The sequence below is a fragment of the Lipophrys pholis genome, assembly GCF_963383615.2.
Source record: "Lipophrys pholis genome assembly, chromosome: 10".
Classification (NCBI taxonomy): Eukaryota; Metazoa; Chordata; class Actinopteri; order Blenniiformes; family Blenniidae; genus Lipophrys; species Lipophrys pholis.
This window is the reverse complement of record NC_137640.1, coordinates 19,411,420-19,436,530: the sequence shown is the minus strand read 5'-3', so window position 1 is coordinate 19,436,530 and position 25,111 is coordinate 19,411,420. Positions and strand designations below refer to the sequence as shown.

General features: G+C 41.2%; 1 protein-coding gene across 2 annotated transcripts in view; it reads right to left on the bottom strand.

The window, feature by feature from the left end:
• Window positions 1-6,304: 6,304 nt before the first annotated feature.
• Window positions 6,305-25,111, bottom strand: part of LOC308116106 (3',5'-cyclic-AMP phosphodiesterase 4B-like) — a 67,731-nt gene continuing 48,924 nt past the window's right edge. The window contains exons 6-14 of one of the 2 annotated variants that reach the window (XM_080474098.1): window positions 24,627-24,739; window positions 13,559-13,652; window positions 10,221-10,504; window positions 9,939-10,103; window positions 9,346-9,445; window positions 9,089-9,243; window positions 8,846-8,968; window positions 8,259-8,441; window positions 6,305-8,147 (exon numbers count right to left, since the gene is read on the bottom strand). In XM_080474098.1, coding sequence (XP_080330224.1) covers window positions 7,716-8,147; window positions 8,259-8,441; window positions 8,846-8,968; window positions 9,089-9,243; window positions 9,346-9,445; window positions 9,939-10,103; window positions 10,221-10,504; window positions 13,559-13,652; window positions 24,627-24,739 — 1,649 coding nt within the window. In that variant the 3' untranslated portion in view covers window positions 6,305-7,715. Of the gene's footprint in view, window positions 8,148-8,258; window positions 8,442-8,845; window positions 8,969-9,088; window positions 9,244-9,345; window positions 9,446-9,938; window positions 10,104-10,220; window positions 10,505-13,558; window positions 13,653-19,404; window positions 19,603-24,626; window positions 24,740-25,111 lie in introns of those variants that run through there. The other variant, XM_080474099.1, reaches the window with a different exon arrangement.

The window sequence follows — 25,111 nt, the reverse complement described above, 5'->3', positions numbered from 1 at the left end:
TGTTTCTGTGCACCCTTGGTCACTTCATCATTTCTCCTCTAATTGGCTTGGGGATATAAATAGCCACATGTATCCATCATGAGACTGATTTACTTGCTTCACTTACAAGGTTAATGCAGCCTCAAGGGGCGCCGAAAGGGCGTCCAGATGCCTTTTCAGTGAAAACAGCCATAAAAACAGCAACGCATTCTAACTGAGGTCGTTTGTCTACTATTGATAAATGTCCTATAAAAGATTTTATATTTCACAGACACAATAATCAGTTGCCAAGCGTGTCATTTTTAGCAGTGTATTCCACTGAGGGCAGCAGCAGTATTTGACCCAGCTGGCCCTACAACCCACAATGACGCAGAAGCAGCAGCCTCATAATTAGGATTAAAGGAGAAGGTATTTAGCCCTGGGTGGTGATCATTACTGTATTGCTAACACTAAAAGGATTTTTTATTCGATATACCTTGCATCTATGTGCTCTTACTTATTAAAATGTGTGAAGAAGCTGTTGCATACATGTTTTTATAACCATATACAGAATTGTGATAGGGACTGCCAACAACTTCACATCAAAGACTGAGCCGGGTTCACACATGTACTGTAATGACAGTGTTCACTTTCTGGCAGACAGGCAGCATACCCTCATTTAAATAAACAAAGAATCACGATGAGCTGTCGTTCTGCAGACGTTATACTCTAATAATCAACATCTCGAAAAAGTTGAACCTCCGACGCACGTTAGATTCTGCAGTGACGTTTTTCTTGGCATCCAACACGACGTGATCTTTCGGAATGTCATGCACACTACTTTTCTTTGTCTGGAGATGACAAGAGAAAAAAAAAGGTGATCTTTTGTTTAAGCATTTCCTTTTCAAACATTCCACCAGTGGGGATTGTTTAGCTCTGTTTTTAGCATAATGAGGTACCTCCCGCCCCCACCTCCACTTCAAGCAGACCTCCATGCCTTTGTGACGTAGGCATAGTCAAGAACTTAAGTCATCAGTTACATATGCGCAAGGTGTGCCATCAAATCGAATTCCCTCCTTTTTGGTGGTTATGTGAGTGGCAGGGTTTCTCACAGGGGAAAGTAGGAGATAGTCAACAGAGAAGAGGAAGAAATGAAAGGAGACTGGTGGGCATTTAAAGATTGGAGGTTTGTAGCCTGTGAAAATCCAACAGATGATAGTGATATGAAACATTTGTGACCCACTTGAAAGACAAGGTTGGAGGGTATACAAGGGCACACAGCCTTAGAGCCTGTATCTTATAGGTCAGTATGAAATTGTTTCGAGAGGTCCATGGATGGGATTTACACAAGGCTCTCACCAATGAAATTATGTTATCAAATTTGGATTGAAGGGCTTTTTCATCTTATCAGTTAATAAATGACATATAATGATTTTTAAAGCTTGGATTGAAAAGTAGCTGCCGCCTCATTAAAGATGAAGCCACAAAACATAAAGCCATGCTGCGACACCTATGGTTGTATTGCATAATGGCCTTTCTTTTCTTCTGAAAGATGCAAGTCAATTACAGCAAATGCAGTAAAAATGCATTCACTAATGCACAGTGCTGGACTTCATGAAATGCTTCAAGTGTTTCAGAATGTGGAAACCCTGTAGCCTCAGTCATTCATAAAACAGTCATTCATGTGAAATAATGGTCAAATGGACCATTCCTGGAAATGTTGCTTCATCAAGCATTCTTGCCTTCTCACCCAGGCTGTACGCAAGAGCTAACATGTTATATAAACTTGTTGAATAAATTCAGCAATTAAACAACCTAACTGTCCACATCTGCATCCTTTCCAGTAAATGTCAGTGGGAAGTCACTACAGGAGGTAACACAGCAGAGGCAAAATCAAGTTGTTGCCCTAAGCCGAAGCTCGTAATCATTCAGAAAGTAGGTATTTCCACTGAGGTCACTGGCTACTCTGGATTTGAACGCATGTAAAAAGGTTGGGCTGTTTTTTAGTTAGTTTTTTTAATTCTATTGCCTGTGACTGGAATAGTACCAGAGCAGCTCAATGATACTGACAAGTATTGGGGCTGTGTGCTAATTGACTGGCGTAAATTTCAAAACAGTCACATCCTTTTAAATGTCAGTTTATATCATATGTGTCACAGATCGTGGATGGACACAAAAGCAGACTCGCAAAGTTCCATAAAAACAGAGTTTATTTTGAGAAGGCAGAAGTGTGGGTAATCCACAGTGTCATCCATAAAACCAAAACAAACCATGAAACAGGAGAGCACAGGATAATGCTGAGGGTCGGACATAAAACAAGATGAACTGACCTCGACAACAGAGGGAGAGTTTTAATTCACTGGAAGGGGAGGACACAGGTGAAACTCAAGACACAGATCGGAGCACAGAGGGAGGGAGAAGACAATAGGATAATTGGAAACAGGATCGGAGACACACATTCCTGACAGTATGGGGTCAGCATGTGCACCTGTAATCTAAGGCCACGTTTACATGTACATAGGAGAACGTGCGAGTGCAGGCAGTAACAATTACCAGGTGGATTTGAGTGAAGGGAAGGTTTTACATGCAGTTCTAAGGATAAGCATTTTAACAGAAATCAGAAACAAAAACAAAAGAGGTTCTGCCAGAACAAAGGGGGAAAACAAGGGGGTATTTCCTGACGGCTAACTGTACAAAGTAGACCGATTAAAACAAAAAGGCAGCTTCTACTCGAGACGGCCTGTAAAAAAAAGTTTAAATCGATACAAATTAGGTAAACAGTGGCAAAACTAGACCAATAAAATAAGTAATTCACTCAAAATCAAAGCAGCTGGTACATCCACTAAGCTGAAGTTGCCTGGATTTACCTTGAGGCCAAAACTTACAGAACCAAGTGGAGCAGAGTTCAAGACACCGACCAAATTAATTCCAACACACACAAAAGTTTCCTGAGGCAGACACATCCCACAACAGCCTCCCCGAGGAGTCTGCTGGAGCTGCTTAAATAGAATTAGCAGGTGGGCGGCTCCCAGGCAATTGGCAGACATCCTCCAATCCGAGGGTTCCATGTCAGGCCAGGAGGAGGCGGAAGTCCTGGAAGGCACCTCTTGTCTTTATTCCACAGCAAAATCACACATTACCACACAGAGGGAGACGAGGCAGTAACTAATGGATATTATCCCCTCTACATTAGAATATTCATTTTCACCTAAAAATGTACACAGACCACATGTTAACATGGTTTATAGCTACTATGAGCATGCCAAACCTGTAGGGGGCAGTGTAACGAGATTCATGCTCGCCAATCAGAGTTTTGGAAAATACACAACAACTAACCCAACACAAACAGAGATACAGAGTTTTTCAAAATCCCCACTGTGACCGGAGTTTTCAGAAAACATTGTTTGAAGTGACTTGTAGCTGTGTTCATGTGTAAAAGCAAGGCCCAAACGCAGAGAAGTGTCAGTTTTTTTTAAATACCCGGGTATGTGTAAAGCGTGGCCTAATTCTGGACACATTGTCATTTTATGGTAGTTCATGACAGTTATTTTATATAAAATTCTATTTATAAAATAAAGTGAGGGACGGTATAAGTGGTTAAATCTATGCTTTTTGTCTTCACATTATATGCACTTATTATAATTTTGCCATCCATGTGTTTTTTTTTTTTTTTAGGATTTTAATCCCTTTGGACTTCATTAATCACATTCTGAAGCTGGAATTATGGAAAAGGTACTTTTTCCTTATTCAACTGTATGTTACGACCACGTTAAAAAGCGGAGATGACTTTAAAGGAACCTTGAGGCAATTATGAACGTACAGAGGCTGTTGTAATTTTTTAAGCAAAAACAATTGTTCTACTTTTGAAAAGGCTTGATGCTTGTCTACTTTATTGCCGACTCACTCCCTCACTATTCCATAAGCTTCACTCATCTTTTCAGCCTCACTTTTCTGTGTAGCTTGTGTGTAACACAATACTTCCTTATGGGGAGCAATCTGTAGATTTGTGTCATGTCCAATTGCAGGTATGCACTGTATGTTGGCGATGAGCTTTGTTGAGCACGCAACAACAACAATTTAAAAAACGACATTGATATATTGAGTGTAAATAGGATTTTTTTTGCCACAGGAATTGGTTCTTAAAAAGCTCATTATTGATCTGAATTAAACTGCTAATTACTTGTTAGTTTCTCTATAATAACATGTTGAAAATAAAAGCTCTGAAATTGTCTCAAACTACACTGCTTTCAGAATTTGTGTTTACCTGTGCACAGATAATCTCCGTAGCAAAACAAGTTAATAAAATACCTCGGAGATAGTTGTGATGTGTAACATCTCTTCACTTTTCATACTGTGAAATGGAAAAAAAAAAAAACTAATTCATTATTTTGACATGCATTTTCATAAATATTTGAATTATTTCAAATGTGTGATCAATAGTTGTATTATTAGAGAAACTTTACTCTGTATTCAATTGGTTTTGTTTTGTCCCTTGGATGCTACGAGTAGCTTCGGCCTCCAGGGGGAAACCAGCAATGACTGTAGCCCACTTTTGATGCCGTTTTCCCACAAATACATCTTTGTATTGCAATAATCCTTGATTAAACATGAAGAACTCACAGAAACATAAATGTGACCTCATGCTCACACATGTACTGAGGTGAAAAAAAACTGCAAAAACACCAAATGTATCTTCATGCTTTGTTTTTAATCACTTCATAAAAAAGTATTTCAGATTTATTTTTAACACAATATACAATATATTACCATACACTGTGTGAAACATTTAATAACCCACCTGCAACAACTGGTGGACTTGAACATATTATTGACAATACAAAAACCCCCATCTCTCATGCAGATAGTGCTAAATCTGGCTAACCATTTGGACACCACTAGGACCAAAAAAAGCTTGAACATAGATAAACAATGTTAATACTGACAAATTTGAATTTTCAAAACTGCTAACAAGTTTGGTCAGAAATAGTTCACACATTAACACAATCAGTTACATAAGATCATGTTTTGTTTTTAATTCAGAACAGTTCACGTTTAGTGCAGGGTGTATTGTAGCATGCTACCAATACTGTCCCCACGTTGTCTACTTTGAAATGAAGTGCGTTGAGTGTAAAAGTAGAGAATCACTTGGTGTTTGTCAGTCAAACCTGTAGCTACCCTCATACATCAGCAATCTGCTTTCACAAGCTGGATGAAGATACTCAGGTTGTGACAAGCCGCTGAAACAAAACAGGCCATTTTTGTACTTGGAAACCAAGTATGGACCAAGTTTCAGTTTTTCTCAGCTCACAAGTAGGAATCCTATATCCACACTTATGCAGTTTAACATGTCCTCTATGTTGCCTTTGGGTTACCAGTTTGCTGATGTCACAGGAAAACCTTGCACCTGCCCAAAATAACATCGATTCATAAAACTCATTTAATATAAAAACAACATGAACAAGGTGTGAATAACGTGAAATTCAACACACTAAAACAAAGTGGCAATATTTTTTGGTTTAATGCTCATGCATATTATTGATCTATAGGTCATCAGTTTGATGTATGTGACATATCAAAACACAATCTTAACTTTAATGGTAACATAGAAAAGTTATTTTGGAATTACAAGGTTTTCATGTGACATCAACAACAATTTCTTTAGCTGCTGCTCTGCTGGGTACTCAAAACATTGTGCGAATATATACTGAGATATATCTATATCTATATATCTATATATATATATTCATATAAAAAACAATATATAATACATATATAAAAAGACTCTAATCCAGAGCCTTCTACACATTAGACACCACCACTTCCAGGTAATGCAAGTGCATATAAATTAAAATAGATTTTACACTGAACCAGTATTTCTTATCTACATGTTTAAAGTATAGAATAAATACACACTGTTATAAACAGCAAAAAGGACCAACTTGAGCGCCTAGCGACAAACAGCTGAGACAAAGGTGTTTCGTGATTGGGGGGGGGGGGGGTAAGGCCTGATGCACACATGAATGCACATACATACGGAACAGACTTATATACTACAAACAAATGATTGCCACTCAACCATGCGTTTGTGAATTTAGTACCTTTGAGTATGAGTAAACCTATAGGATGATGGAAAGATGTCATTACAGATGCAACTGGGACATCCTGTCTGTTGAGAAAGCAGAAACCTGACATCTGCAAACCATGATCTGACCGTGTTCCCCTCTCTGTGTTTAAAAAGGGGCAAGACTCTGCCTTGCTGAATCCAGCTACTCTCCACCAACCCTCATAACGAGACTGCCCTGAAAAACCTGATACAGAAGAAGGGGTGGGAAATTTTTTTCTAATTGACGTCAATGAGCAGAAGCAGTACTTGAGGGATTTTTATCGTGAAAGAAGAAATAGCTGGCCTGGTTGTTTTGGGGTCATATCCCGGGGGCCTGGGGGAGGTTTGTAAACCATGTGAATACTGGCACTGACGTGGGTCCGTCTCTTTAGACGGGCAGCTGCAGGACCACCGTTTGTCGTCTGATTGTAGAGGGAGGGGCGGTGGGGGCTACTTCAGACAGGTCCAGGGTCAAAACTGTTCAAACTAATGGGATTATTAACTGTATAGCAGACCTGTGGGATAAAAATAGATTCACCGCAGCTGAGAATTGTGTCCTTGGCAGTCATGGTTTCTTATTTTATCATATATCTAAGCAGCTGGATGTCAGTAGCTCTTCGTTTCAAGTCTCCTTTGATTTCTACCTATTTTGTTTGGCTTGTGCCTCCCTCACACAAATGTAATGCCTTCAAAATTAATAAAAGCATCACAATGTTGGTTAGTTACTGCAAAACGGCGGGACCTGAACAAGAGGATTTGCTGAACATTTTGCATTAGATGATGTGGAGCCGTTAGAAACCACAGTGAAACGATGGGAGCGGGATGAATTTCACACCGACCGTGACATTAAATTGACACAGGAAGCAACTAAGCATGCAACATGAACCAAGAATGAATTAAGCTTTTGTTGCAGAGAACGTGTGCTCAAATTAAAAACAAATCTGAAAAAAATGTGGGTGTTCATGTTTTAAAATGAGTTTGTCCGAGAGTTGTTTGTCAACACTTGTTTGGATTTCTCTATTGCCCAATACATGGAAGACTGCTATATTCTTAACATTACAAAAAAGGTTCTCGCTCTTCAGATATGAAAAGAAAAAAAAAACAAAAAACTAACATTTCACAGACATACTAGAGTGTTCAATAAATAAAAAACTATTATAAAGACAATATTAAAAAAGGCACACAAAAGTCCTCTGACAAACGGTACAGGAAAAAAAGTAAACACTTTATCTTGCTATACAAATGTGTCTCCATCAGTAGATCTTACTCTATGCTACTTCTCATATCATATTTGTAGAAAAGTCTTAAGGTACAAAATATCTCTCAGTAGTGTCATTGTCCATTTAATGCCAGTCCAGAAAAGAAAAACAACCATTTTCTAAACTGGCTGAACTCCTTCAAGTTCCTCCTTCTTGCCTTGCATGTCTATCAAGACTACAATGTTCGCAGTAAATATTTCCTGAGAACTCTGAAGCCACTCCACTGAAACTGTCTTTCTGTGTCTGGCTTCAAACACCCAAGTGCAAGATGCCCCCATGCGGGCCGAAAACTAAGCCCTTGCTTCTGCGGGCTTACCAAAAAGCACAGCTGCAAGAGGAAATCCCTCTTTTTCCCAAAATTTTCAAATCACCATGTGATCGACCTGACCGAGGCCCTATGTGTCTGTGGGCGACGCCTCGTGTGTCACGATCTCTATTGCTGTCGTGGGCTCCGTTACGCTGCCGTCCTCGTGGTCCTGCATGTCCAAATAGTCCAAGGGAGGAGAACGAGAATCTCCCAGACTATCCTCCTCCTCTAATTCCTCCTCTTCTTCCTCCCTTTCACCGTCCTTTTCTATTCCATCCAGGTCCTCCTCCTCCAGGGTCAGCTCAAACTGAAATTTCTCCCCACCTCCCTGTCCTCCAGTGACTCCACTGTGTCCATGTGTGCCCTGGTCGTAGAAGGGCGGGGAGGGACTCTGGGGAATCATGCTCTGGTACCAGTTCCTGTTGTCCTCAAGTGTGTCCAAAATGTCCTGGGCATCCGGATGAACCAGATCTGCCCAAGTCTCCCACAGAGGGTGTACGATGTAATCAATGAAACCAACCTAATTCAAAGGAAGAGAAAAAAATGACCATGTAAAATTAAGTTGTTTTTTTTGTTTTGATACACACATGTGAATTTCAGCATTTCAAATCCTGTGTCTTTTTTTGCATACCTGGCTCTTCTCCACTGAGGCTGTGTGTTTGTCACACATGGGGCTGATCTCCATCCCCCTCTCTCTTTCTCTGTCTCCCTGGTGGAAGAACTCCTCCATTATTCGGTCGGTCCACTGACGGTATAACTCCAAGGACTTGGTGGGGTTACTCAGATCAGCACAATGCACCATGTTACGCAGCACCTGTCAATTATAGAGAACAGCCATTTAGTGAACGCGCCTGTAAAAAAAGTGTTTAAATAAGATTTAAATAAACAATTCCGAGAGCTTTAGAAAATTGTATTTTATAAGATTTTTATGTCAAGAATATATTTTCCATTATCTCATAACAACATTTTATGAATATCTAACATTTGAAAAACAGTGCTACAATACAGCGTAAGAAGCAAAGTGTGTGCAAAGTGCTTAAAGGAGAAAATAAACATGGATTTGGTGATATTGCTGGGAGGCGGGAGCAGAGGTCAGCTATATGGGACGCTTACTAATAAACATCACGTCAATAGCCTTGGCCACCACTGTACTATTCATGAAGACTTAAGTCACAAACTCATGATTATTGTTCGTGTGTGTGTGAGAGCTGCATTTACCTGTATTCTGTCAGTGTAATTGTCTAGCAGCAGCACTCCAGAACTTGTCACCTTCTTGGTCTCCACCATCGTCTTCAGATCAGCGAGAAGACTCATATGTTTGGACATATCAGTGGCCAAAACCTGACAGACAAAACGCACAGGTACATGAAGAGCCATCAAAGTCAGGAAGCTTTGTGACAAAGAAACTATTACAACACGGCGAGAGAAGAGGCATGAGCGTGTGAGTCCTGGGTATCTTACCATGTCAATCACCATCTTTCTCAGGGACTGTCGCTGCTTCTTGGTGAGGTTTTGGAAGATATCGCAGTTATCTTCCTGTAGTAGCTTGAATCCCACAGCTAAATGATGGTTCTCCAACACGGACTCATCGTTGTACATCAGTGCCAGCTCAGAGTCTGCACAGAGATTTGTAAAAAGTTAGTGGTTTCATAAAACACTTGTTCGGGAATTTTTATTCTTGTTGCCTTCGGGTAAAGCAGCTAACATTTCTGACTTACTGGTATTGATCAGGAATTGGTTTGATACTCCAGGATGATCAACATCATGGATGGCTGCAGCAAAGATGGCTGCCAGGATCTCAAGATCTGTGAAGACCGCCTATGAAAGAGGCAAAAAAAAAAAACAACAACTGTTGAGCAATTTCTCTCAACAAATGCAGCAGAGAGAACAGATGGATTTCCCCCCCCCCCCCCAATTTGATAGAAAGACTGTTGTGTTGGTCACTTTCTGCCTCATATAGAAAATTCCCAGCTGGTGAAAGCTGCAAAAAAATGTGCTCTGGAAAAAAAAGAATGAAAAAAGCCCCGGTGCTAGACAAAGGAGGAGTTTTCTGTGTAAATTAGTGCAACTAGAGAAGGAAAAATTAATGATTTAATGGAAGCCGGTTGAGCTCATTAAAGTTGGTGAGGCAATCCAGGAAAGTGGCATATAGGTGATGTAACAGCTCCTTTCCCTAATTTACTTTTCCTTTATTTTTGTGGATGTACTCAAAGTCAGTGCTGGAAAAATGTTTTAACTTCCAGAGTATGAAGATAAACAACCAAAAAGATAAAGTTGACCACTAAAAATGTCATGCCATACAAAGACTTACATCCAGGGCAGGAGTGGAGAGGAGGATGTGAGTGGACTGGGCGACATCAGCAGCATGGAGGCTATTGTGGTAAGCCACGTCTGAATGGTAATGATCTTCCAGCGTCATCATGTAGGCCACAAAAGTATCAACCGGGATCTTAAATGTCTTTAACAGATCTCGCTCCTGGGAAAACCACAATGCGACATATTTATAGAACAACAGGGGTTAACCTAAACCTACATTTAAATGATAACTAATTGCAGTTTTCTTTTTGTCATAGACAATGTAGATGCTCCATACCTGGAATATAGCATACATGATGCAGGTTAGAGGTCGGTTGTTTGAGTACTCGGAAACAGTGAAAATGTTCAGGCCCCATTTGTTCAGGTCCTCCAGCTCCTTGGACAGCAGTTCCTCCTTGTCGGTCTTTACTCCAAAACGAGAGATGCTGCTGCTGGAGAGCGAGGGTCCATGAGAAACCTTCTTGACCCCGCTGATCTGTGTCATCAGCTGCTGCTTCTGCTGCTTCTTCTTCTCTCGCGTCTTGGACGTTGGCGACGGGATCTCCACCTCATTCTGTTTGTCTAAGGGGAGAGAGTAATAGAAACATTGCATTAGGAAAAGACTTGTGTTTTAATTTGCTTCTTCAAAAGAAATGTTGGGGAGTGGGAGGTGGGGGCTAATCCTTGAATCCAGGTGTGTTAAACAAACGCCTGCAGTGCGATTTATTGATTGCTTAACGTTCATTTATCATTTTTCCATTCATATATTCATTAATTTTTCACAGCTCATTCATCCATACACCCCCACACCCCTACCTCCACTGCCCTGGCTCACCTCTCACACACACACACACACACACACACACACACACACACACACACACACACACACACACACACACACACACACACACACACACACACACACACACACACACACACCTCTTCTCTTCTTTTCACTGCGACAGGTCAGCCCACTGACCGGTTGAAAGCTGGGGTTAAAGCACTTCCATAAAGAGCTTGATTCAATAAGCTGCCACATGCTTTGCAGCTTTCTAAGCTGTCCTGCTAAAGGTATATAGTTTTTTCATTCATTTCTTTAATATTCAACAATATCTGATGAAGTGTAAGAGTAAAAAAGCAAAAACAAATATGACATGATAATTACATCAGAAGATTTCGAATGCCAAAAATAAAAATCCTACCGGCCAGCTTGCTTATAACAACCACAACAGGCATTGTTTACAGCATTCGCAAAATGACTGAAATAAATACTGCAGGAACAGACTATCGTCATGCACTCATCTATCAAACCTCAACTCTGCTCATTGCTGGTCTATCAGCTTTCCCCTGTGGAGTGTTATTCAATTACCAACTTTAATCCAAATAATCACTTTGAATCTCATACTCTCTTTTTCACGCTTTAGCACGGCTGTCTTTTTCCCTCTACCCATGTCTTGCTCTCTTCTTGGTCTCTCAGTAATTGAGTGTAGACATACAAACTCAAAATTAAACTAATTGATTTTCTTTGGGACTTATTTAAAGGACATGTTTTTCCACACTTTTAATGATCAATGTGATTCAAGGCGATCATCACGCTACTATCAAGAGTCTTTGTAGAAGTTGATTTGAGTGCTAATCAAATGCGTATTCATGTTATATTTCCTTTTTTAGTTTTTTCCATATTTCTAACTATTTTGATTAAAGCCAAAACATAAAAATGCAAGCGAGCATAAAAACCTAGACTTGTTGTTTTTTGTTGTAGGTCCATTTATTTTCTTCATCATCCTTCAGAATCCTCAGGCTCAACTTTAGTCCCCGACCCATTTTCTCTCCACGTTAAACAGTTAAATAGAATTTGCACGTCAAGATAATATCTGTTTTGTCTTGCTCTGTTCTGTTTCTCATATATTTCCGTCTCGCTTTTCGATCCTCAGTTACCTCCCACGTAATTCCAGTTAGATTTGAATTCCTTTCATCCTCCTCCATATGCTTTCCCGTGAGAGATGGAGATGAAGAAGGGAAGATGAAGGGGGCGTTTGGAGCTAACCCTTCTCAGTTGATTCCTTAAACTTGGTGTGTTCTGCCTGTGGCTGTCAAACTCGCCCTATGACTGAATTATGTTGTGAGGAGGGGCTGTGGTGGGAAAAACAAGCCGACATGGCTGGCTGGCTTTACGGTCCTCTGTGGAAAGTCAGATGTCCTACACTAAAATGTCACACGCTAAAAAGATTCCAGGACATCCATTTTTCTTTATGCGGAGAATAAACATGGTTCCTAAAATACAGATTTAAGAATCATGTCAATAGATAAATGGTCTTGAATAACCTAACCAAAATCACTGACCTCTGTAGGTGCAGGCATATGCGATGAAAATTAAACTGGTCTGCGCCAGCAATGATGCTTTTTTCAAAAATATTATAAAGTATGAATAAATACGCAACTGATGTGATTGGAAACTAAACAGCACTGCTAGATACAGCCATTTTTTATAACCTTATTAAAATGTACCGATCCTTTGCTTTTCCTGCCACTGGCAGGGTAATCCCTATTTCTTTATCGAAGCGATAGTCATCTCTGTTTGGATTCTCAGGTCAGACAGAGGGGGAGGGAAGAGCATGGGGACAACAAGGTGTCCCTGCTGACAGAGATGCATTAAGACGGGGATGAGTCACCCAATCTGCTAAGCTCATCTCGTTGCCAGCTAAGGGGGTTCCTCTGTACCTCTGCTTTTTCCTTACCGCAGACAGCTCCCTCCCTCACCCGTTGGCTTATTCTCACCCCTCCCCTCACTGTCAATGATCCACCGATGAGAGGGTCTGGCTACAACAACACCAGATTAGGATGACAACTGATTGTAAGCACAGTGCTTATAAACAGTGTTAACCACCTTAATGTCCATTTGACTGGCATTTCTCCTTTTGTTTTGATAGTCGATTTTACCTGTGGCTCAATTGCGTGACTGTTTTTAATCTTTGCTTATCTGGCTTCAAACCACTTTCATGAACATATGCACCTCTCTTTACTGAAATGAACTTTTATGTGTGAGAATCAGTTGGATTGTCCTACAAGTGCTGGTTTAAGACGCTTTTATCATGGTTGAACATGGTTTGGCATTGGGGTCGTAAAGTCACTCGGGTGACGTAAACAAAGTACAACCAATCAAGATAAATGTATTCTTTGTCACAGTGCAACCCATCCAGTCCCAATGCATGGCCACAATTTCTGGCAAACAACTCCCTTTTCTGTCAAATTGCTCATTTTACAAAGTAGCCAACAATGTTGATGACATAAATCCTTTTTCGACATTTCCGTCTACTTTTTTTTTAAACTTTGAATTCAATGTTTATTTAGAGTTGCATTGCTGAAATATCTCTACAAAGCGTAATGGCCGTTTTTTTTTATTTATAATTCACCCCCACAAGAAAGCCAGCCAGAGCAACTTGTACAGCTCAATATTATGCAAACGTCTGAGCCTCCACAATAACAATTGTGGCAGGACAACTCGGTGTACTGATAAACTATTCAGATACATGTCTGTATCTTGGTGAACATACTAATCCCAGCCATTGCTTGTTGTGATTTAGTGTGAATCAAAGGTGGAGCCATTATTTTGACTGTGAAACTGTTATTTACCGAGGAAGGTGTTGGAGATGAATTCTGAAACCTGATTTCCAGAGCGACTCATCTCGGATAGGTGCGTCAACTCCCGATTCAACATTCTCTTGAACTGCAAAATAGAAAGGGAGAGAGGAGGAGGTGAGGGGTTTCGGGGTGGGGTGGGAGGGGGGTGGGAGAGGCGTCATTAGTTTTCACTTGGGGAGGAAAACTTGGTGGTAAAACATTCAATGGAAAATACAGCAATCCCCAGGTTCAATCTGCCAGGTCAGGAATCTTACTTAATTACAGTGCACAAGTCAATGTGGGACACTTTGTATTTTCCCTTCCATTTTAGCTGAAATCAATTACGATGCAGACCATTTTTTGTGTTGGAAGTGGGGAGGCCAGCACCTTTATGACCACTCAAGTTACCCACAGGAACCAAGTTACAGTTTAAAGACACAGAATCATAGTTTCCAAGCCAATTTATCCCTTTGTTTTGCATCAGTGCCGGAAAATTTGAATAATGTCAATAGGAAAATCTGCACTATGCTCACGCCATTTCACTTGTTCACACGTTACAAATAATTTCAAAATGTATACACTGAATGCAATGGGAAAAAAATGCATTTGACAATACATGTAGACCCACGCACTGCAGCAGCACCTGTTTATGACTGATGAATGCGCGTGCACAAGCATACACACCGACACAGACATACAGCTCTGCAGAGGGCTCAAGATGGAGCCGGAGCCATAAAATATCATTATGCCAGCCCTCACCATCACACATCATTTATTGAAATTTATCTTTTGTGCAATTAGGCATACACTGTATTCCAAGAATATCCACAATAACGGCAGAATTATCGAAATGTTAACTTATGTATTAGAAGCACAGCAGAGACATGGGCAATGAATTGAGTGCGGGATCCCGACAAGCTACGTAGATAAGCGCCACACACCTTGATGTAACCCCAAGACACAGACAGCAGGTAATTGGCTTCAGGCATTTTGGACCCTGTTTTCTCGTTCCTACACAAAGCCAGAACTGTAATCCAACAGACGAAAACAGAGGCAGATGAACAGGATTCTTTAAAATCCCCCAAAAATCCTTCTCGCTCTCTCTCTCTCCTCGTGTTTTTCTCCTCAACGGCTAAGAGAGCAGCTTGATGACGGCTCGATCTCCCTCGCAGCAGCAAATTGCCCGCTCAGAGTCTCCATGAGTGGGGATGGAGGATAGATGGATGGGTGGAAAAGTGTGCACAGCAGCTAGGCTTGCTGACAAAGAGAGGAAATCCAGCAGGCTTGATGGATCGGCCGGAGCAGCAGCGACTGGAACCGTGAGCTGGGAACTCTCAGCCTACTGATGAATAATGGAGAAGGAGTGAGCAAGGGAGGAGGGGAAAAAACAGCGATGGAGACGGGAGTAGGAGGAGGAGGAGGTGAGACAGTGATGTTCATCTGACTGGAGGGGGGGTTCCTCCACTGGATTTGCCTTGCTTCGCTGCTCTCACTGCTGTAGTGCTCGCTCCCCCTCCTGCCTCTCTTCCCCCTCCCTTTCCCCAGCAACACACTCCAGTCAGCACACATGATTTGACCGAGACGAGGGAGAAGGGGGAGCCCTAATTACAGCCTGACACCAGTGTGTGTGAAGTTCTGACGGGGTGAAAGGGTGGTTGTTATTCAATAACCAGACTCGAAGACGAGATGTAACTTTTTCTATTTTTCCTTTTTTATTCCATCTGAGAAACCGCAGGAGATAACGGTCGTTCTCTTCAATTACAAGGCCTCTGTAATTCCTTCCTAAAGTCATTTTAAGAAACCAGCCATTGTGGTAGAATGTCATTGAGCTGTAAAACTACACCTCCCACTATAGTCAAACAATAAAGACTGGGAAAGTGGGAATCAGGCACGTATTGAGTCATGAGAATGAACCACAAATGTATTTTTAGAGCTATTATCTCTATTATCATCCGCTCCTCTTCCACTCCCTCTTTTAAGTATTCTGTTGTCTTCTGACATGTGAGTTCTACAGCGATTGCGGAGTACTCATAAATGTGTTCATTACTAACGTCCCAAAATATAATCAGACGTTGATAGGGTGTCTGCGGATGATACTCTAACAACACAACACAAAAGAATGGGAAAGACTGTCATAGAAGTGGCAGCAAAAGGGGAAATAAAGTGAAGGGAAAGATAGGAAATAATTGCATCGTTGCCCAATTTAGTGGCATCAGCCGGTGGTTCCTCTCTCTGCCTTCGACTGTAGGTATGTCTGGATGCATGTACATATGCCAATTACCACAACACCCCAATGCCATGGCAACAGCAATAGGTGACCAGTGTGAGGCTGTTTTGAAATGAGAAGAGGAGAGGAGGAGAGAAGCAGAGGACAGGCTTCCCCGTTTCCTTCCCAGGCAGACATGTGGCGTAGCTGCTGAGCTGTCACGAGGACACACCACACACATTGCCTCCGCTCGCATCCACAGATGCAAACGCTAAACCACACCCACTCACCCCTCTCCACAAAAACCCCACCACCATCTCTCATTCCGTCTCTCTTTCCCTCGCCTCTGCTTCATCAATCCCTCACTCTCTACCACTTATATGTCAATTTCTCTCCTGGCTGCAATACAGTCATCAATCTCTCAGTCTGCGGCACTGGTGGAATCGATGGGCTGTCCTTGGAGCAGGTGTTGATACTGTTGCAGTGTACCAGGGCCACAGAATACACTGCTACAGCAGTAAAAAAGAGCCAACCTCAAGGCATGTTTGGTGCGTTTGTCAAGTTTGGTCTTGTGTTTCCATAACAAGAACCAGACTCGTCAGAAACAATCCATGAGTTACCGCGGACACATTCCAAGGGTACCCCTCAGTCCGATAAGAAGAAGGGAAGATCAAAGCCTTCTTCGAGGACTCTGGCTTACCCTCCCACAGAGGGAAAGAACCACAAACATGGAGGTAGGATGCAAAAAGGAAATACAAAAAAGACAGGGAGGGAAAGAGAGAGAGAGGCCAGCTCTTTATGTAATAGCTCACTGCATAATATATAAAGAAACCCGAAAACACAGCGAGGGATGTCTCTGCAATGTGTCGAAGAGCTGTGATTCCCTAGAGGCTGCAAGGATGCCTCAGCACACGCATGCACGCACACACACAGCCTACAAATACTATTATGTGTTGTTAGCTAGACAATTGATGGTGACACATCACATGCACATTCATGCTGTTTCTATAATAAGTGTGTGCTATTGTCTGCATGTGCATGTATTTAATTATGCTCATTCAGGAAAAGTGGGGAAGCCTCTGTGTCTCGCGCTGACACCAATACTGGAGGGGGATTAGCCATGCCATGCTCAATGGGTATGTCTTCGTCACATACCCACGTACCTTTTGCCTTTTCTATTGTTTTGCCATTTTCTTCAGCACTTTTCATTCTCTTTCTGTCATTTGTGGTCATTTGCAGTCCCTCGCTGCTTGAGCTCTACCCTGGTTATTCTTTATTTTCCTGTATTCATTTTGCTCCATTTTGTATGAACAGTATTCTTATCATGCCATTCTCACTCTTTTAGCTCCATGTCTCCAATTCCTAACCTTTCACTCTCTCATTTCCTCATCCTCCTGCTCAGGGGTAGGGGGTGGATTCAGTAGCGAGGGGCAGGGAGACGGCAGACACAGAAGAAGGTGAATGGAGCCCATGGCATTTGAATGAAGGCGAGGGGGTTCCTCCGGTCAGACGTGATCCCATCGGACAGCTTACCACAGAGGGCAGCCAGGCGGACAGATAGGTAGGAAGGCAGACATGAAGTCTCCCTCCGACACGAGACTGAGCTTAATGCACCCGACTCGACAGGCTCCCACTATCTGAAAATGTGCTCCGTAATTCATTTTGCTTTGTCTCTGCTGACATGAAACTGACTATAAACCTGTAATAAAAGCGTCTTAGAAGAACATTTTTCATGTTGAACCAAATTTATTTTCGAATTATCATTTTAAAAACTACTAATTTCACCCTTGAGATGAAAATTTTGACAGTGCATAAACCTATCTAAAATATACGATTATACTGATATTCTATGTTCTGAATTTTCACTCTATGTTTATTTTTGCAATGAACCAACATATATTTGCACCCTAAGTAGTTCATATTGAAGTTGTATTTCTGAGCCACTAGTGGGTGCAATATACTTGTTCTGAGACAGGAACCTGTGAATCTCCCAAATGATGGATAAAACTCTCTAAGAGAGAGAAAAACATTCACTCATACATTCATTCATTTAGACTAAAACTTTACATTAGTTGGGGGAGACTTTGTTTGGAATTTGCATATTCTCCCTTACAGTATTCGGCCACATTCCAAAAACATGTGTTTGAGGTTAAACGTTAACTCAAATTGATTATCTATTACTGTGTAAGTGGTTGTTGCATTTGGTTTACCCTGTGATGGACTGGTGTGTACCAGTCTCCTGCAAACCCCAAGTTGGATAGGTGTTACGGAAGATGGGGAGATATTACTGTTTTTAGATAGGATGCGGAGTGTGATTTTTTTTAATCTTTTATTTTACAAACTTATCCAAATGGTGGGTAGCTCAGTATATATATATATATATATATATAATTCTTTTTTTTTAAATGTAAAAGGTGCTCAAAGGTGTTAGACTGTTAGTATGTGTTAGTGCACTTCTGCTGCTTGTGACTTCTGCAGTGCCTTCCTCTTCCAGTCAGTCAGCAGAGTTTGTGGTGTATCTCCCCCTCGCTTTGGCACAATAGCGTGGACAGGTAGTGACATAACTTTTAAAGATAAGCAAACCTACCCACATACAAGATGTGCGTATGTTAGGGAGAGCTACAGACGACTGAGAAACAGCCAGACCACTTCTCACTTCCTCTGACTCACACACTCATGCTTGTGTGACTGCGTAAGAAAGAATACCCAATATGTACAATGGGGTAAACGTAGATGGAGAAAGAGTGATTTCAGCTGTCTGCAATGCCACTTTTGTCTGCAGTTAAACAGACATAACAGGCTGTAAAACTGTTCTCGATTTCAGGTTACCCGTTGCCAAATAGCTCACTGGCACTGTACAGCAAGACACGATTTTCAAAGTACAACAAACAAATGCTCACATCATCAAAATCACAGAATTTTTTGGGGGGTGGGGGGGGGGGAATCACGACTTTCTTGACTTGGTCCATCCACTGTCCAAACAAACCAAGCATTGAGCAGCATAAAAAACACTTGCACACCATGGCTCTCTTCCTTTCCAGATGACCCAAGAGTTGGGCCTCAGTTAGAAAAAGAAGAAAGAAAAACTTTCTCCAGGCTTTGGGATCATGATTAGATACACAACAAAGTTAATGGGATTTTAATGTCATCCTCTTCCTTCAGTTTGGACAAGAAGAGACAAAAAACCAGAAACAATAGACACACATCTTTGTTTTTCTGTCAGATCCATTTTCTTTTGGCTTTGTAACCTTGTAAGCACAACAATCTTGATATAATGTTAAGATAATTCACAGACTAAGCTTTTGTAAAGTTACATTTGAATATAACATAAAAATGTCTAAGACACGAAGGCAGATCTAAGTCACAATTTGAAGAAACGTCCCCCTGTACAACAAGATGCTCTGAACTTTAATTCATGTAGAAATGTAAAGTCAGCTGCATGTGAGATGATGCACATGCATTCGGTGCAAGGGTTTCTGGATGTCAGATAACCCGTGCATGAACAGACACTGAGTAAGCAAGTTCCTTTTAAGTTTTCTACAACAGCATGTGAAGTTCGGCCATTGTCAAGTGAAGCTCAAAAGTTCCAGAGTCCATGCACAGCAAGGACAAACTCTTTCAAAGAAAATTTTCAAAACTTGAGAAAACTCACCTTTCTCCAACCATTTAGCTTCCCTAATTTCCTCTCTTTCTTGTCAAAGCAGCAGGCGCCCATGGTGCTGTGTGTTGAGTACGAGAGAAGAGCCGGGCTGCCGTCTGTTAAAGTCTGGATCTGACTACAGCATGAGTAAAAGTACCAAGTTTGTGAAACACCACAGCTTCAGTGACTCACTTCAGGGCTGTGAGGTCTGACTCGGCTTTACCTCATACCCTGTGTATATGGAGCAATGACTGAGAGAGAGAGAGAGAGAGAGAGAGAGAGAGAGAGAGCGAGAGAGAGAGAGAGAGAGAGAGAGAGAGAGACCTCTGCCTCTTACACAGTCCCTCGTGGGGTAGTCCCGCCTCTTGTCTCTATGTTAATCTGAGTTGCTATTCACAACTTCTGCAGCTGGTAGTCACAGCTTTGTGGTTTATACTGTCAATAACTTTGTAATCATTCTGATGACTCCAAAGTATCCTGCTTTCATTAACACTATATTTCCTTGAACTTCAGTCACAAAACCGTCAGTTCTACTTTTCCTTTATTAAGAGGTATTCCTTTTTCATGAAGTCACACGGATTCTGCTGGCCTCATGTCCTTGTACACATTATTCCAAACAAATGTTTCCTGATGACAAAAGCACAGTCACCTTTTGTCGGATGACCAACATCGAGCAACTGTGCACACTCAGTAAAATCAATGTGAACAACATGTTCTCAGAGGAGCAGCAGAAGCTCCAGATACACAGGAAGAGTTCAAACACAGTATTTGATTGTAATAGTTCATCCTGGAGCCTGTTTTGAAAAGTGCATGTGACACAGGTTTTAGGTATAATAGTGGGCCTATCATTAGACCTATAGCCTGATTGAGTGATAATTCATTCAGCAAAATGTACAAATGAGTTTGTGATACTTCACCACAACATAATGCAATCTATTCCAAAATTCAGGAATACTCACTGTTTTGGCCAATATTTTGATACATTTCGATACAGTTAAAAAAATTCAGATATTTTATGATGATGCTCTCGTCTTAAACGATTCGGGAAAAACAAACGGCCAAACTGAGGCGTGGCCACCACTCACCCAGACTTCTTTTTCTTTCTTTGACCCTGGCTCGTGTAGAGCATGTTCCATCTTTGCATGTGTGACTTTTCTCTCACAATCCATCGGTACGTGTTGTTATTGGTTAATAGGTGGCTCGAACGTTGCCCATATGTGTGTCCCTCTGCTTTGTTTTTCTGAAACACTTTCCATGGCCTTGATTTGGATGAAGCAGAAACATGTCTTCATTAAATGAGTTATTATATCATTATGGGAAAATGTATAAATCATATAATGATTAAGATAACCAACTTGAGTACTGTATCTTCTCCAAGTAAACCCGAAACAATTTAATATCATGGCTTTAAAAAGTATTTGAAATGGTAAACAGCTAACTCTTTTGGCAGCCTGTACTCACCTCAAACGCATAGCCAAAGGCAGATTCAAGGGAATGTAAGTCTAATGACCAAACAAGCCATTTGTGTCTACTTTATACCTAATAAAAAAAATATCTGTATCTGCAAAACATATTTAGATAACTTTCAATGGATAAAAAAAAGATACAAAATCACAATATTAAGTGACATTGACAACTATTTCATTTTATTTCATCACTAAATTAATGGTGTTTCACTAAAGCCTTAAGTTCATATAACAGACATCCTACAGCATTGAAACAGATTCTCGCTCACAACAGACCTTGATCCATCTACGTCAACCATGTGATAAAGACAGGTCGGTCACGCTCTGCCAGTGTTCAGCAGCAGCATCCCCTCAGTTTCACCTTGAAGTACAGGAGCAGCCTCTTGCATTTCACCTCCCTCATACTCATGTTTCATGCTCTGGCACGGTTTGAATAACATTTTTTTTTCCATCCCAAACACAACAGGTAAGCTGACCGGTGTTTTCATGCAAACCTAATCCAGTATGAAGTTAACAAACCACACGACAAAGGGACGGCCGTTCTGACCCGCTTTGGTTTACTGTGAAAACACAGCACAGACGGGACAGGGACTTGCCTGTTATCAGTTTAGTGATCCACAGTCCCACACAAGTAGACGCACACAGCACACGCATACAAGCATGAACGATGAGGGACATCTTATGGGGTGGTTACGTGTCAGGGTGCATTCACTCACTCACTCACCAGTCATGTTTTCAATAGAGGTTAAAGATGCACAAAAAGCACATGTGATCCAAATGTGACACATAATAATGTCAAATAAACTACTATAAATAGGCAATTTCATATGAATGAATGATCACGCATTATTCCTTTTTATCAACTCTGCTCACTGTTTTCCAAACTGAGGATCAGACATTGCTGGAGCTTATTAAATCTAACGTAGTTGAAGGGCAAGGCAAATATTGTCTACCCGAGGTCAAATTATGATAACTGATAACCACCTGCTTGAGTGGAACTACTGGCATCATGTACTGCTGCTGTACTGTGTTACAGTTTGACTATCTCGGCAGCTTGAAGGGTAAGTCTAATATTTTTGAGATGAAGTGAAAGAGATAAAGGGAAACACATTCATAATTTCATCACTTCCTCATTGAGATATTTGGGAATTTCGCGAGCTGGTGAGGCTCTTCAGATGCCACTTACAGATAAGTCCAGGCTCAATATGGCCAAACTATTCTGCAATTTTGAAAACTTACAAGTTGAGTAATTGAAATCACCAATTACTGATCAGTGCAGTGTTGTAACTCATTATGTCCTGGAATATATGAGCATCATCCTGTTGTAATGGATAAAATGACTGCCTCTTCTGTCTCTGCTGTGTCGGCCTGTCATCAGAAAGTCTTCGATTCCTTTTCAAGTGTCTGTTTGTTTAAACACTTATCACAGTATTTATTCAGCGATTCCGTCATCCTCATGGTTCTCAAGTGGAACCAGTCCTGCTGACTACGAGAACCTGATGTGTGTCCTGATGACGACAGCAATGGGATAAATAAACACGACTATTAACCATCCAAACAGCTATGATGGGAGGTCTATTGTTGTCTATAGAGCGAGCAGGAATCAGGAAGGAGACAGGAAGAGAGAGTCACTTTGCCCTAGGGTCCGCATGAATATCACACACACACACACACACACACACACACACACACACACACACACACACACACACACACACACACACACACACACACACACACACACACACACACACACACACACACACACACACACACTGTTTCTCTAATTTATTGTGTTTGACCCACTGTGGGATCCCTCACATCCTGTTGTCCAGTTTTATGAGAAATAACAAGGTTTTCCTCTTGGCTCACATGACAAGCTGTTTTCAAGCTCTGCTGCTCACAGCTGTCACATTGGGGTTTGACTTGAAAGAGCAAAAACAGGCTCAGTATATAAAGTTTTGAGTCACTGAAAACTTCCAAATAAGTGATTTATGGAATAAGTATCAACAACAACAATCAAGTCAGTTTTATTAAGGACTCCGGTAACTACTATGAGTCACAAAGTTGATTTCCAAGTGGCCAACTACATCACCCCCACCCACCCCCCCCCCCCTCCAAACCCCACTCCAAAAACAAGTATTAACCAACCAACCAATCAAAATAAAACAACAAGACTCACACCACTCACACTCAAATGCAAACACATTTTAAAAGCGAGCAGGCCTTCTCTGAGCCCTCTGGAATGATCCTATTTGCAAGTTGACTGTTGACCAATTCAATTTCAACACAGTATTTCCTTTTACATCCCTCATTTCCGAAACAATAAGATATGTTTAGGAAATAATTTCAAACGTCTTGGGCTAAGGTCCTTCAATTATGACATCACTCACTTGAAGATGAACAGATTGGAATTTTTTTTAAAGCCAAAGGTTCAATTCACTGTGATGTCTTGTCAATGCGTTTAAAAATACAATATGTCAGAAAAGGCAATATTTTTAAGCACATTGCAAACCAATGTTCACAAAATATATTTGATTAATCTAGATAAACCATTCTGCTGAAACTTAGCTGGTCATCCTCTCATACTTTAAAAACCACTGGGCCACGTCACACATCATGAGCTGACATTAACCAGGACGATCTGCTTTCAGGACTGCTTTTACAAATGTTAGTGACAGAAATGATTCTCTTGATAAATATTACAGATATACCATGAAACAACACCAGAAATGTTGGACTTGCTCAAGCTTAATACAGCAAGAGATCTGCATGCTGAATAAAGTTTGGTACCTATTGCTGCCACCATCACAGCTCAATATGTAAGAAACTAAACTTTGCTGCACGTCACACACAATTATAAATAAGATACTGAATAGCCAAAGGATGCGTTTATCGAGTAAGATTAAAAAAAAAAAAATCCTCAGAAAAAAAAGAAAAAGAAAAAAAACAAGAACTACTGGACTGCTTCAACTTTCTTCCCATCAAACAACCAATAAAAATGTAATTATGGGAGTATTAAAGAAGCACAAGTCGTTTGTCATAGGATGAAAAAGCCAATATAGTGGAACCACCCGGTAGTAAGGTTACATAACAGAGTTTCACTCATACTGAAAGATGGCTATCTAAGAAAATATGTGTATTCTTAGTTTTTCCATCTTTAATTTCATGTGTAAAACTGGGTCCCAACTTGACCACAACTCCTATTTGTACTGCACAAGAAAACATGCTGGTATTGTTGAAGCAATAGTCACCATGATCATACAAGCTAAATATCCATGTTTAGAAAGTTATACATTTAGAAGAGTTATGACACAAACGTAGCTCCATCAGACAACTAGAACATTCACTATAATGACTGATAACCCTTAAGGTGAGATATTTTTATTCATGAGTGTTGGTGAGGAATATGATTTAAAGCTTACTTCCTTATATTATGTGATTGTAAAAGAAAAACTAAAAACAGGAATTCAACATTGTGCACATCAAACAGAATCATTGACGCAGAGCACCACAGCAGACCAAGACCGAAACCACACACTTGCTTTTATGACACTGTGTTTACGCACTAAAGGAAAATAACAGCAAACACTTATGAAGCTCCTTGTCAGTTTAGGATGAAATCAGTGACTGAGTAGCCTCCAGTCACATTCAAACATTAGACCTTTAAAACCATTCAAAGTTTAGTGCAACTCTTGCTGACTAACACTCTCCTCCTTCTTACTGCACCCAAATACAGGAAACAGCAAACAACAAGGCCCATCTTACCTTGGTGGAGGCCATGTCGCTGACAGAGCGGTAGGTCTGGATGGTCTCCAGCTGGTCCAAACACCAGTCCAGCTCCTCCATAGTCTCCATGGCCAGCTTCTGGTACGCCTCATCTGTCAGCAAACAGCCGGCACACAGAGACACACCGTCAGGACTCACGGCACACATGGGGCTTGAGTGTTGCTCGGACACTCCCGGGTAACGTTCACTCATGAGTCCGACTCGGCGTGACTGAAGCTGCTGCAGTTGAAGAGAGGGAATCTCCCCCTCTGGAGCCGGTGTCACCCGGCTGCAGAGCTCCTTCATCATAAAGAGGTGTCGCTGTGGCAAGCTGACTCGCAGCTGTCGGTGGAGCAGAGGAAATATAGGACCTGACCTGGCTGTGCGTGTGCATGTGTGACAAGCCCCTTCACCCAGTTTGAGGACCTCAGCTCATTTACATGAAGTAAACCCCCATGGAGGGAAACCATAGCTGATCACTCCTT